Genomic DNA, 14,310 nt, shown 5'->3' with positions numbered 1-14,310 from the left:
TTATTTGGGTACATTTCGGTGTTACCCGATATTTGTTCTTCGGTTTTGTAATTTTTTGTTAGCGTTTGTAAATTCTTATATCGCTAACGTGAAGTTCTATGTAACCCTCCACACAACACAATGACATACTGTAGGTATATATATAAAAATAAATAAATACTACATAACTCTCAACGTGGATTCCATAACTTTGTTGTCTGCTCTGTTGCCGACACATGATTCAATGTTTCTTGGTATGTTCGTTGATTCATTCAATATGAATTAGCAGCCTCTACTTGCGTGGGCATCCATCTACCTCTCAATTTTATTTTATTTTTTATTTTTTTGACTTCCATTAATCCAATTTATTAATTTATTTTTGATTTATTACCTTTGCTACCACTCATTGATCCATTGGAAATGGAGTGACCCCAACTAAAGTTGTCCAATTATCTTCAATATCTTTCATGGATATTTTTATTTTGTTTTTTTTTTTAAATTAGATTTTCACATGAGAATTCATAGACAAAAAGGACATTACTCGCACAGCCAATTAGGAGTTGCACAACTCATTACTCAATCAGTAATAACATTGGAGCGGTTTGACAAAGTGTTTGCACTGCGGTTAGGTGCATTTAACCTTATAACACCATAGTTTTTTGTGACACGTCAAACGTTTTTTGTCAACAGAATGCGTTTAGGTGCACCTAACCTCACAACATCACAGTTTTTTGTGACACGTCAAACCCTTTTTATCAACAAAACTCACCTCACAGCACCACAACTTTTTACCTTGCAGCACCCTAACTCACTTCACAGCACTCCCAAACGCTTGCATTAATGCTAAACGTCATGATGGAGCTTTTATTTTTTTACTCCATTTTGGGAGTAGTAATGCCCAGGGGGGGATCTACCATGGATCTGATAATTCTAATAGAATAGGTATATAAAAAAAATAAGAATTTTCCCATATATATTACATTGCCCCATTACCTCTTTTTTTCAATTTTGTTTATATTTATTTATGCATCATCCAATAAAAAGTTGACAAAGGGGTTTTGTATTCAATGTATTTCATTGAATATATCAAAAAACTAAGAAAGATTATTACTTATTTAATTTATTTGTCTAAATATTATAACACTAAATAATTTATTTTAATTTCATTATATAATCCATGAGAAATTAATTAATTTTTCAGCTATTTAAGAAAATTGTTGCCGCCAATTATTCAACCCCACAAAAAGTGAAATTAATTTAGCAAGGGAAAAAGAATTGAAGTGGGACCCATCGGATCTTGCATTCTTACACACATTCCAACGACCAATTTAGCTCCGATTGATTAGGAAATACAAAAAAAATAATAGTGCAATACGATAAACTCAGCCAAGTTTGATGTATTAAGCCACGGGCAACGGGCAGGGGGCAGGGAGCCATTGGAGAATGATAGCGTGTGAAGACTTTCCTTTTGCAGCAATTATCAGGGGGCTCTTTCCTTTCCTTCTATTCATTCTCCTTACGTTAAATCAGTCAGCCGAAAGAACATTCACACAGAATCTTCTGTTTTAATCTGGAATCTGCCCGCTTCCCTCTCGAAAACCCTTATAGGACTCATCAAAGTTATCTTACCCAAATCTTTGTGTCAGGGATTGGCGGGCAGGTTTTATAGCATAGGTTTTTGTTTTTGTTTTTGTTTTTGGGTTTCTGTACAATATCTTCTGCAATTCTATGTACAAATTTGGATACCCTCTTCTATGATAATTATTATTACGTAAAAGAAGAATAAAAAGCGGTGAACTTTTCCATTTACAGTGGAAATTTGTGATTCTTTGCTTGATGGGTTATCTTGTTGATTCACAAAAGGAGGGTGGGGGTTCTCCTTGGAGTGGTGGTTTGAGGAGCTTGGTGAGGAGGAAGCAGGTGGATTCTGTTCACGCCAGGGCTGGGGTTGGTCACCAATTGGCCAAGGAGTTATCTGTTCTTCACCTAATTGCTATTGGTACTATTCTTACGATCTTTTTGGACAAAACTTGGATGAGAGTTTACTTACTTTTATATGTTTGCACGTCTTTTGGATTTTCTGCCAATATATGCTTGTGCCTTTGAGTTAATTGTCAAAAATTTTGAACATAACGTTTGTGTATTTGATGATGTAGTAACGGTGTAGTTGATTTTTCTCCTTATTGCCTTCTGTAGAATATGATTATTGATATTGTTTATAATCATTATGTTTCTATTCTGATAGAGTGACTTAAACGTATGATCATGTATAGCCTTATTTGTTTCAATCATTGTAATTATATGCTCATATATAGTCTCATTTGTTTCAATCAATATAATGATATGCAATTTATGGATTAGTTTTTCATTCAGCAGTATCCATGAAGCTTTTAATTTCTTAGCTCTGGTCTTTACCGTATATACCATGGAAAGTTAAGAAATTTTTTTCTCTGTTATGAATATTGTATATTCGATCACAAATTATTAAGGAAGATGTCAGACTTTGCTTAGTTTCAACCTTTTATTTTGATATTTGTTGGCTTTAATCTTCACATTTTGTATACGGTCTCACTATATAGTTCTTACTGCGTTGATCAGGTGTTGGCTCTACAATTGGAGCTGGAGTTTATATTCTTGTTGGAACAGTTGCTAGACAGCATTCTGGACCAGCCCTTACCATTTCTTTTCTGATAGCTGGAATCGCTGCTGCTCTTTCGGCCTTTTGTTATGCTGAACTTGCAAGCCGTTGCCCATCTGCCGGGAGTGCCTATCATTATTCGTATATTTGTGTTGGAGAGGGGTATTACTCTTACTTCTCTAGTTTGGTAGTCCTTTGCTCATATGCCACTTATAGGGATCATTTTCTCATGGTAATATTTTAGTGTTTTGTTGTTCCCCTAGAAAATACTGAAGAAAATTTATTATGCAGCGTTGCTTGGCTGATTGGTTGGGCTCTCATATTGGAATATACAATTGGCGGTTCTGCAGTTGCTCGTGGCATATCTCCAAATCTGGTTCAGTGAATTTTTATCTTTGACTTGATGTTTTTGTTTGCATATTTATGGTCATCATTGTTTCTTCAAAGATAGACTGCAATTTAGAAAACATTAGATTACTGGTAAGCTGTAATGGATTAACCTTGTAGTTTTTCAGTGTGTTATCACTTAGTGACAAATTGCATCTTGTTTGTTATCTGGATTCCACTGCCTGTTATGAAGTGTCATCTGTTATTCTTTATTTCTTTTCATTGACTTATAATAGTTACATTTCTAAGTATTTACATGTAACATGAAGTGCACTCAACTGAGTATGAATTTTGAATATTAGGCAAAGGCAAGGTTGTTTGATCTCTTGAGCAGTTTTATAACCCAATTCCTTTCTCTTAACTAGTATTTTTCATGTGCATCAAAAGGTGCAGGAACTCTTTTTCACGAATATATTGCAACACTTACTTTTTCACAAGTACATGGTATATAGCACATGGGTTTGGTCCATAGTTACCGGGAACGGTCATTACCCCCTAATGTTCGTCCCAATTCGGGGTACACTAGCGACTTGGGAAGCTCGGGAACGCGACCTGGGACGCTTAAAGTAGCGTCCCAAAATTCTGCCATGAAAAAACCCAAAAATCGATTGAGATGTGAGAACAAAGAAGAGTAGAAGACAGCGTACAGACTAACAGTTCCCAAACCAGAAAAGACCCAAAAATCATACTTGGTCGATGCTTCACGACGTTGGAGAGAAGCGGAAGGCATGGGAGAGGAGTACTCAAACCAGAGAGAATGCATGAGAGAGATAGTTACTGGGAATGCATGAGAGAGAAACAGTTACCCCACGACAGAATCAGAGAAGGCGCGGTAGATTGTAAAATATGTTATATTTAATTTTATATTTCATTCAATATTTAGAAGTGACCCCAATAACTCTTCAAACTGTACCACGTGCCCAACTAGCGTAACAATTAAGTCTACCCCCAAACGTACCACAAATTAATCAAGTGTCATACCCCGTTCCCGTTCCCGTACCCGTATCACGACCCGGAGCGTACCGAGTTCCTGGTAACTATGGTTTGATCTTCATGTATGGCATTGCATTGTGGATGTAGGAATAGTTTTCTTCTTTACTTTACTTCAGGTTCCACTGTATTGATATGTTTTCAATCTTATTTGTTTTATGTTTTATTTTATGTAACTTAGGCATTGCTGTTTGGAGGTGAAGATAGTTTACCTGCTTTTCTCGCTCGTCAGTATATTCCTGGGATTGATATTGTGGTTGATCCATGTGCTGCAATTCTAGTTTTTGTTGTCACTGGACTCCTTTGTGTGGGAATTAAAGAGGTATGTTGTCTTTTTATTTTCTCTACTTCTTCCATCTATTTAATTATTTTCCCACTTCCTTTTATCAAACCAGGCTTTGGTTAAGGTCATTTTGTTTCTCCTATTCATTATGAAGATGCTCTTGTGCAGAGCACATTTGCACAAGGAATTGTCACCACATTAAATGTGTGTGCTATGATTTTCGTCATAATAGCTGGTGGCTATCTTGGGTTCAAGACTGGGTGGGCTGGATATGAGCTCCCTACTGGGTAAATGGAATCTCATGCTGTATCCTCTAATACATGGTAATTTTCTTGACCAAGACTGTATGTTTGATGTATTATCATTAAACTGTCAGGTACTTTCCCTTTGGAGTAGATGGGATGCTTGCTGGGTCTGCAACAGTTTTCTTTGCATACATTGGCTTCGATTCTGTTGCCAGCACTGCTGAGGAGGTACATATGTTTCCTTTTCTGAATATGTCTGTAACCCCTACCTATAATGTAGTTCACATACATGTACCTTCAGTCATTATTGTTGTGGACATGAAGTTAAGTGTTCTAATTTAGTATTCTGGCAGGTGAAGAATCCTCAAAGGGATTTGCCACTGGGTATAGGGCTTGCACTGTCTATTTGTTGTACATTATACATGTTGGTCTCCATTGTCATTGTGGGTCTGGTCCCGTATTATTCAATGGATCCTGACACACCCATCTCCTCTGCATTCACACACCACGGGATGCAATGGGCAGCGTAAGCAAATTACTTTGCTCGAACCCTGTTGTACATTTAGCTTCCCCCTCCCCTTATTTTTTGGAAGTCTTTTCAGAAGATTAGAATTGAAATTTATCTTGAGCATTGTTTTCATTTTTTTTTTTTAAATTCCAGGTATATAATTACTGTAGGAGCTGTTACTGCCCTCTGCTCTACTTTGATGGGTTCACTTCTCCCGCAGGTAATTAAATACAATCCTCAAAGTGTTTCTTTTTCTACCATTTTTAAAAAAATATTAGAGCATGTTTGTTTTGAGTTACCAGGAGTAGGATTGGATGTACCCTTGTGATATGGTCAGTGCCCATGTTTTGTATTTCCAGAATGCTTTGAATCCTTGGGAAATAGTTAATGAAATTATTTGAGCAAATAATAATTTTATACTCTATGTAATGCACTAAACAACTCCCTTGCATAATGGAGTTGGGGATAGATAAGATGTACGACGACCTTGCCCCCACATAATATATGAAGAGATTATTATCAGGAATTGAACATGTGACCTCTAGGTTGTACCCCTGCAATTCTACTACTTGGCCACATATTCGCCTCTATGTATCGCTCTATAATATGATAAAATTTTCTTTTCTTTTTGTCCCAAGTGTTATAGATTTTATGTTTAAGATGTTTCTTTCCTTCCCAAGTGATATGATGAGTTGAAACTTCAGTATCCAAATTCTGTGAGATTTCTTTGGGTCTAATTGTTCATGACTATACCTGGAATGAATTATTAACCTGGGTTATAACTTTACCACATGAGAGGAGCTTGGGCGAATTCCATTCGAAATGTGATTTAAATTGTTGAAATTTCTTTCTGGTGCTCCTTTAAATTTTTTTCCATGTCTTCATCTGGAAAGCAGGACAGTGGACCTTGACGTGATGTAGGCTGATTTAAGTTTGAGTTGCTTAAGTAAAACCATTGTGTATGAGAACATCTGCTGCTACATGGTAACAGATTAAAAAGTCTGTAGTTGGCAGATAGTTAATTTTTACTGTGTATACTTCTTTCCTGTTTTATATTAATGCTTCTCTTAAGATCCACAAGGCCAAGCATTAGGTATATACCATTGTACTTCTGGTCTGTGATCCAATGTTTATTAGTTGCTTTTACCTTTTAAGAGATGTTTTACGTCCAAATGATGGAATGCTCATGTTCCTTACCTCTATGGGTTTCTCAGCCTAGAATCCTGATGGCAATGGCTCGAGATGGATTACTTCCCTCATTCTTTTCAGATGTCAACGAACGCACACAAGTTCCGATCAAGAGCACACTGGTGACGGGTTTTGTTTCTGCAGTCCTGGCTTTTTTTATGGATGTCTCACAGTTGGCAGGGATGGTAAGTGGTAAAAAAAAATTTAGGATGAAGATCGTGTTATGTCTTTGTTGGTAGGATTCCCTTCCGTGATGTTAATCTAAACTTGGATGTGAACATGCTGTCTTGTGGTTAACCAGCCTCCTCGGCGAATTGGTTTGAGACCACCATAATGCCATGTCTAAACAAGTTAATAATTTTATAATCATGTAATGGGCATTGACTGCACAAATGTGTGCCATGTGTATATGTACATGCATATGCATATTTTAGTATCAAATCTAGTACGTAGCTGTTTAGGAATCTAAATTTTTTATATGGCTTTGATGGAAATCCAAATTGAATGACTGTTACCCTTAGATAAGAACATCTTCCAGTTTGTGACCTAGCATGGGTGCCTATTTTAAATAAAATTTGATTGTTTTTTCCTTTGTCAGCCTGCAGATCTGATTTTTTGGTTTCTTGAATAATCTCTTATTATGCGAAGAATGATACTGAATTCATTCATATTACTTTTTATTTTGGCAGGTTAGTGTGGGCACACTCCTTGCGTTTACTATGGTAGCGATTTCTGTTTTAATTCTCAGATATGTCCCACCAGATGAGGTGCCACTTCCATCCTCGCTGCAGGAGTCAATTGATTCAGTGTCACTGCGTTACAGTAAGAGTTCTCAGGAGATTAATGTGGGAAAACCTGTAGTTTATGTTGGGACTTCCGTTGACAGTACCCTACCTCTACTAGGCGAAAAGGGATCGACAATTGAACTTCCATTATCTGAGAAACAAGAAGCTCAAGGTAGATTTAAGTTCTTTGTGTGCTTTAACCTCTGGTATTACATTATTGGACATTGGTTTTTCTTAAATATAGAGTGTAGTGCACACATATATGCAGGTGACTATGAAAGGTTAGAGCTTGGCTAAATTTATCCATATCATTGAGAACCTGTGTTGTAATATGTCCCATTTTCTTGGTATTGCTGGTACTCATTTACATGCATACAGATATGCAGATATATGTAAACAACATTTATCACAATATACACTAAGCTTTAATATCTTTAAGAAAGCACAAATGCACTTCCTGTGTATTGGTAAGTGAGAAGGAAAAGCCAAAAAAAAAGAAAGTTCAGGAGGCAATTGCTCCTCCCTCAGACTGGCTGGAGACACCAGTCTGCATTTTCCTTAACTGAGTTCTGAGTAGGTTCAAGGATTCACCTATTGATATATCATATACATAACTACTTACATCTACTAACTTTACGGTCTCTGCTAAAATATGTGTTCCACTCCTTTTTGTTACTTCCTGCAGGCATCCTAAGTGAAGAGAAAAGGCGAAAAATTGCTGGTTGGACTATAATGTTCACTTGTATGGGGGTGTTTGTCCTTACCTACTCAGCTTCAAGTTTGGGCCTTCCTGGGTGAGTTGATTGCAAGTCCTTAACTAATTGCTCCAATGTTCTGGTTAGAGATTTTTGTCGCCCAATGTTATTAGTCAAGACACAGCAAAAGACTGGAAACCATAAAGTAGTATCAGTAACTCTTTTAATGAAAATACTGTTAAAAGCTATAATCTAAAGGTTCTCTCGCTGAAGAGGGACCAGAATATCAAGTCAGAATTCTGCACAGTTTTCTTAGATTGAATTGAAGATCCACAATATTTCATATGCCATAGTCTAATATTTTCTTGATGATTCTTAATATTTGGAGCATCATGTTTCTGATAGGGCCTATCATACAGAATTGTTCTTTGTAAAATGAATTTTTAGAATGGCTCTTATACGCATAGGATTGGAGAGTTTTAACCCTCTAGACAGGAATAAATGCTGAAAATATATGGGCTCTACAGGATTGGTGGAGAGTGTAGCGTTCAATAGGAACAAATGGTGAAAGGCTGCAAGTTTTTATTAATGTAATAGTCTATTGTATAAATTTCTAATAATAAACTTAATACTCTTTCTTTTTTAATTTTTTCAATAGATATGTTACACCTAAAATATTTGGATGCCATGTAACAAAAATTTAAGTAAAGGAAAATTAGTTCTGGTAAATTGCTTATAATTAATTGTGTCTATTTCCTCTGTAATCTGAATGTAAGGGGTATAATGAGTAACGATTGCAATAGTTTGGTGCATCTATTGACGTTTAAAAACATTATTTGTTTGTTTCCTCTCAGGAAGTTTGGTGTACAATTTTGCTTATTACATATTTTTATTTACCTCCTCCCCCCTTTTCTTTCCTTCATCAGGCTTCTTCGTTTCACTTTGTGTGGTGTCGGTGGTGCTCTTCTTCTCTCTGGATTGATTGTGCTGACCTTTATAGATCAAGATGATGCAAGGCATAGCTTTGGGCATTCAGGAGGTTTGTGTCTAATTATGTTATGTTTTGTATGATGAAAGTAAAATATACTTTTCTGTTCCTTAGTCATCTGCTTGGATATGGTCCTTCGGCTATTTATATTTGAACTTTTGCCTAGTGAAGTTCGAAAATCTATTCATTGGTCAACTTTTTCGAAATTAATGAACGCCAGATACTTCATACTGGGCTGAATTATGCTCCTCATATACATTCAGTAGGTGGAGATTGGTCCTTCAGCTATTTATATTTGAACTTTTGCCTAGTGAAGTTCGAAAATTTATTCATTGGTCAACTTTTTCGAAATTAATGAACGCAGGATACTTCATACTGGGCTGAATTATGCTCCTCATATACATTCAGTAGGTGGAGATCTCCAGAGATCTAGCTTGATACTATGGCCTAATATTTTTGAGATAGATTAGAACTGCGTGTAAAATTACTTGAGATAAGTTCATGCTAGATAAGCTGCAATTGCATTGCATTAATTCTCTGTTGTCAAGTCATATACAGGAACTAGTTCCAAATGCCATGGAACTGTTTGTACCACCATTAGTTCACCGGAGTTTTATGTCAAAGAGTCTTTGTAATTTAACGTTGTTAAGTAATGCCTATTGCCTACACATGGGGTTTTCCTCTAATGCTTGTCGAATTTATTCTCTAGTAATTTGTTAATAGTCATCATCCATCAGTCTATTTTTTAGGATAAAAATGTTCAGTTAATAAAATTCTCTCTTTCCAGGTTTCATCTGCCCTTTCGTTCCGCTTCTACCTATTGCTTGCATTCTGATCAATGTCTACCTACTAATTAATCTTGGGTGAGTATCCAGTCAGCCAATCTATTGTATATATTCATCTAAACTTAGTGATTACTGCATTCTTCATTACGATACAACCGTATAATGTTCTCCATTGTGCTCGACTTTCAGCGCTGCCACCTGGACCCGGGTTTCGGTATGGCTAGTCATGGGGGCACTTGTTTATGCATTCTACGGCCGAACGCACAGCTCACTACTGGACGCAGTTTATGTTCCCGCAGCGCACGCTGATGAAATCTATCGCAACTCTGGAGACTCCTTAGCCTAGCTGAACACACAAATCACTTCACCATTGCCTGGGGTGCTGATTTATCTGCCATTAGAAAAGAATCGTCTGTTGTTGTATGTTTGGGATCATCTTCTCCCTTTATGTATGTATTATTGTCTTTCATTCTGTTGTACATATATGCTATGTTAAAGTAAGGTGAAACCGCGCTTTGGAATGTAAATAGTTTCTGAATTGGAAGAGATGGTTGCAATCCTCCTGTTGCCCTGAACTTGTCATGTTTGAAAATGCCATAGAAGTACAAACTTCTCGGTGGTTTGCTGTGTCTGTTTTGTTTCTGATGCAGATTTGTTACTGATAGAAGCAATTTCTGATGCAAATAAAGCTTCATCTACAATAATGAGACTGCATATGGTTTATCTGTGGCATTCTATCAGTCCCCGGGCAAAGATCCGCCATGAAGATGATCCTGGGCAATCTTATATCATCTTTTTTTTTTTTTTTGGTACAAGGGAATCTATCGTAAGCACAACCCACTAGACTACGTCTCAATGGTAAAAGGCTGGTTAAGTTCGACATCCCATGTTGCGACCTCTCATGCATATGCGTTAAGAAGTTCAAATGGATAACTTACCATAAACACGTAAAAACATTCTTTCAATGAAGAAAGCAAGTATTTAATTATTTACACACAAAAAAAAGGAGTTATTGAAAATAATTAAATTAAAAAATGTAAAATTCAATTTCAGCATATTTTTCTTATATTAAAATCAACACTGTAAAGAAAAAAGTTAAATAGACTAATTAGGGACTAATAAAAAGTCATAAAATTAATATTTTACTGACACGACGTCGTGTCGTTGGGATGTAAACTTCCAATTTTCAAATCAAAAACCGTCTTTGTCTCAACGGCTATTAACTGCCACTCGCGCCTCCTCCTTCTCCCTCTGTAACACCTTCTCATATCTAATAACTTTTCAGAGGGGTAAGAACAGAGATTCCCATTCACAATTGTCCTCTCTCAAGCACCTACATGGGTGCTTGAGACGGATTCGATATCGTCTTCTTCACAACAGAGTCTCATTATTCTTTACTTTGCATGGATCCCAGGGGGGTTGTTGTGCCTTACAATGAGTCATGTGTCATCAATGCCGACGTTGAGTACGAGTTAATCAATCTACTCAATACCCCGGATCCGAATCCCAGATATTTAACTTCAATCAATCAACCAAATGTTCCGGATCCTACTCCTTCGATCGGTTTTGGCATCGCAAATGCTAATAACAATAACCATCACCCAAGTGATCCTATGATTTGGAACTCTTATAAAGGGTCCAATCATGGAACACCATTGGCGATTCCAGAACAGAGCATGATTAATGGAGGACAAAGTTTGCTGGCAAAGAATCCGGGCATTCGGAAGGGAGTTAAACTTCCAAAGTGGCCCAGAGAGCCAGAGCCTTATCATTGTGATTGCTGTCAAGTGCTCAGAGAGTTGATTCATACAGATGGTATGCAAATTGGTTTTGGCGTGATTGATTTTTGTTTTTCTAAGTGAAATGTGATAAATTATTGTGGTGGTGGCAGGCACTTTTGTTACCAAACTCGAGATTCATGGAAGGCTGGGTATAATCGGCCATGCTATTCTAATGGTTCAAAAAGTTTGCAACGTTGGTTTACTGGCGCCTCAGTGTCACAAGTTCGAGTAAGTTTTTGACATTGATGTATGACTTTGTTTTTCCTTTATTGTTTATGAATTGTCAAGAATAATATCCCACATCGGAATTGGTATAACTCAACCGAGTAGTATAAGTAAAGGTCTTGCATCTCTCATACAAAGACGGGTACAAATAAGGCCTTGAGGACAAATATTGAGTACCCGTTGAGAAGTCAGACCAATGTTGGACCGGAGAGGACAATATCCTTGTGTGGGTTTGTTGTGCACTCTGATCTCTCAAGAACGCATTTTCATGGATTTAAGAACGGATGACGACGCCCTATGAACAGCCCAACGCGGATAATATCTTTGATGTGCTTGGGTTTGGATTTCCAACATGATTCCGGTACTAATTGATGTTTCTTTAAAATCAGTTTCTCCAATAAAAGCCCAGAGGATGTGAAGCGGTTCATGCTGCAGTACATTTCTGATAGAAACAAACAGGGATTCACCAAGGTGCACGATCCACTGACATTGTTCTACGAAACTCTCTGCGTGGAATTGGATATAAAGGATGGTCTAGATGTTGACGACTCCATTAATTCATCTTCATCGACTAGTTCTGGTTAGAAAACACAAACATTTTAATCACTTTCAGTTTTGGTAAAGTTGCTTGCGCCATCGGCATTGGCATTGTCAGTAGTCCTGAAATTTTCACATTTTTGCAGAGAATGCGTCCACATCGAGGGTCTATAAGTCAACTCTTGCTGCACAGGTTCTTTGTTATTCTCCCTCTGTTCAATCGTAACGATTCTGATTGATTTCCTCCCAACTCATGAACTCATCCATTAATGTCTAATTATGATACAGAGGGAGAGGGCAAAGAAAATGAAACTGAAAGACCTTAAAGATGTTTTCCATCTCCCCATCAACAAGGCATCTGAAGAGGTGGATTTATGCCCAACCGTTGTGAAGAAAATTTGCAGAAGAGAGGGCTTGAACCGTTGGCCTCATCGAAAGGTATAATAATAATATTATTCTGCCACTTCTCTTTGGCATTTCGTCGAACAGGTTTTCTTCTTATAACTTTCTGTTCTTTTTTTTGGCAGATTAAAAGCATTGAGAAGCAAATTGAAAACTATAAGCCAATGTTGGCTTCAATGCATGCGAATGAAAGGCTAGAGGCTGAACAGGAAATCTTGAAGCTGGAACAAGAAGTAGCAGATATTATGGCTAGTGCCTACACCTGATGAGATTGTCAAGAGAGGAATTATTCCATGCAAATTTAATTTGAATAAATTGTTTTATTATTATTATTATTTGTTGAATAATGTTTGAAACAGTGAAGTGATTCTGTAATAATGACATTATTTGAATTTAAATAAATTGTTGCCGTCTATGGGGAGATGCAATCTTTTTTGTATCTGTGCGTGTAACTTGAGTTTACTTTCTATAGTGTCACAGTGGATCTGATATTTGCTGGTTTCCCTTGCAGCTGACTGGGCCTCTGATGGAGATGGTGATGAGGGGTAACTTGTTTTCTCTTACTTTGATGATATATAGAGTTCCAGAGTTTTGTCTTTAATCTTGCAAGTTTATATTTCACAGGACATTAATCAAGAGGGGAGAAGCAGTGATGACGAAGGAATGCTTTGTGAGTCAGATTTGGAAAAGGCAAGAGGAAAGTAGTGACTATTACCTAAGGCAGGTATAATTCCTAGATAGGGGAGAAACTCAGGTTTCACCAGGCATTGCTTGGCTGCAGTCTGTAAATATCGAGTCTGGAACATGCTTGTGTTATCTTTTGGAGCCTGAAATCAGCATTATACCACTGAAAGGCACTGAGTTTTGGCTCTAATGATTGTAAGCACAAACCAAGTTTTTCCCCTGCTCACTGTCCGAGAACTTGTTTAGTTTTGATGTCATAATGAGGTCGTACAATATATCTGCCATAATCACCAACTTGAACGGGATCACTGATAACAGGATAGATAACCCACACATAGCCGCCATTGCCAAGTTTGCATGCTGCAATATAAATGCAAGAATAATACTCTTGTAAGAACCCTAGTCCAATACTCCAATTTACAAAGAAATACAGCAAACTGTTGTTGGGCTTTGTTTGGCTAAAACATATATATATATATATGTATGTGTGTATCATCAAACTGATGACTCTTTGTTGCCTAGGGAAGATGTGCTTTTACCTACAAGGCAATTCTTGTTTGTTCTATTTGCAAATTAATTAATTAGCTTTAGTTAATCTTTAGCGACCATGCCTTGTCTGTTGTTGTTTTATTAGGTCTCAGATATAGTCCTTGCATATATCCATTGTTTGATTTGCTAAAATATTCAATATTGTGTTGATTTGTTTCTTTCAATTTATAATGACCCTTTTGCACAATGCTTCCCCTGGTCATTGGCATCTATTTCCTGAAAAGCTGCTGCTTCTCTCAATGGAGCTGATATTGTGGAGTGCTGAAAATGGTATATGCTCCCCTATTTTCAGCCACAAAGGCTGTGCTATTATAGATTATTAACCATCAAATATCTGTTAAGAGGACCTATATAGTACTAAACTACTTGTACATATGATGAGCTTTATATTTCGTCCCTCACCTATGTGGAAGTATTCAACACAATTGACATTAGTTTGGACAAGAGCATATCTCTTAAATTAGTATTTCTTTATTTTGGACGGTAATATCTGTAATATTGTTGTTACTTATAAATGTTCAAGTGTAGTGCCGTGTTAATGATTTAGGGATATAACGTTGACGTTTGTCATATGAATTTTTCGATATGTTACGTAGATGTCACGTAGGATTTCTTTCGCTCACTTTCTCCATGAGTGATAGAGGTGTTCGCGATCAGTTTT

General features: G+C 37.0%; 1 protein-coding gene across 1 annotated transcript; it reads left to right on the top strand.

Moving 5' to 3' along the window:
• Window positions 1-1,425: 1,425 nt before the first annotated feature.
• Window positions 1,426-10,102, top strand: LOC119997265 (cationic amino acid transporter 2, vacuolar-like). The gene is made up of 14 exons (XM_038844165.1): window positions 1,426-1,978; window positions 2,578-2,779; window positions 2,909-2,993; window positions 4,176-4,316; window positions 4,446-4,564; window positions 4,654-4,750; window positions 4,876-5,048; window positions 5,184-5,250; window positions 6,245-6,403; window positions 6,908-7,175; window positions 7,689-7,797; window positions 8,625-8,737; window positions 9,474-9,549; window positions 9,661-10,102. Exons 1-14 carry the CDS (start codon window positions 1,816-1,818, stop codon window positions 9,815-9,817), a joined length of 1,929 nt encoding a protein of 642 aa, XP_038700093.1. The 5' UTR covers window positions 1,426-1,815; the 3' UTR covers window positions 9,818-10,102.
• Window positions 10,103-14,310: the final 4,208 nt, after the last annotated feature.

Source organism: Tripterygium wilfordii, chromosome 4, assembly GCF_013401445.1.
Source record: "Tripterygium wilfordii isolate XIE 37 chromosome 4, ASM1340144v1, whole genome shotgun sequence".
Taxonomy (NCBI): Eukaryota; Viridiplantae; Streptophyta; class Magnoliopsida; order Celastrales; family Celastraceae; genus Tripterygium; species Tripterygium wilfordii.
Note: the sequence above shows the minus strand (reverse complement) of the source record. Positions and strands in the feature narration are given on the sequence as shown.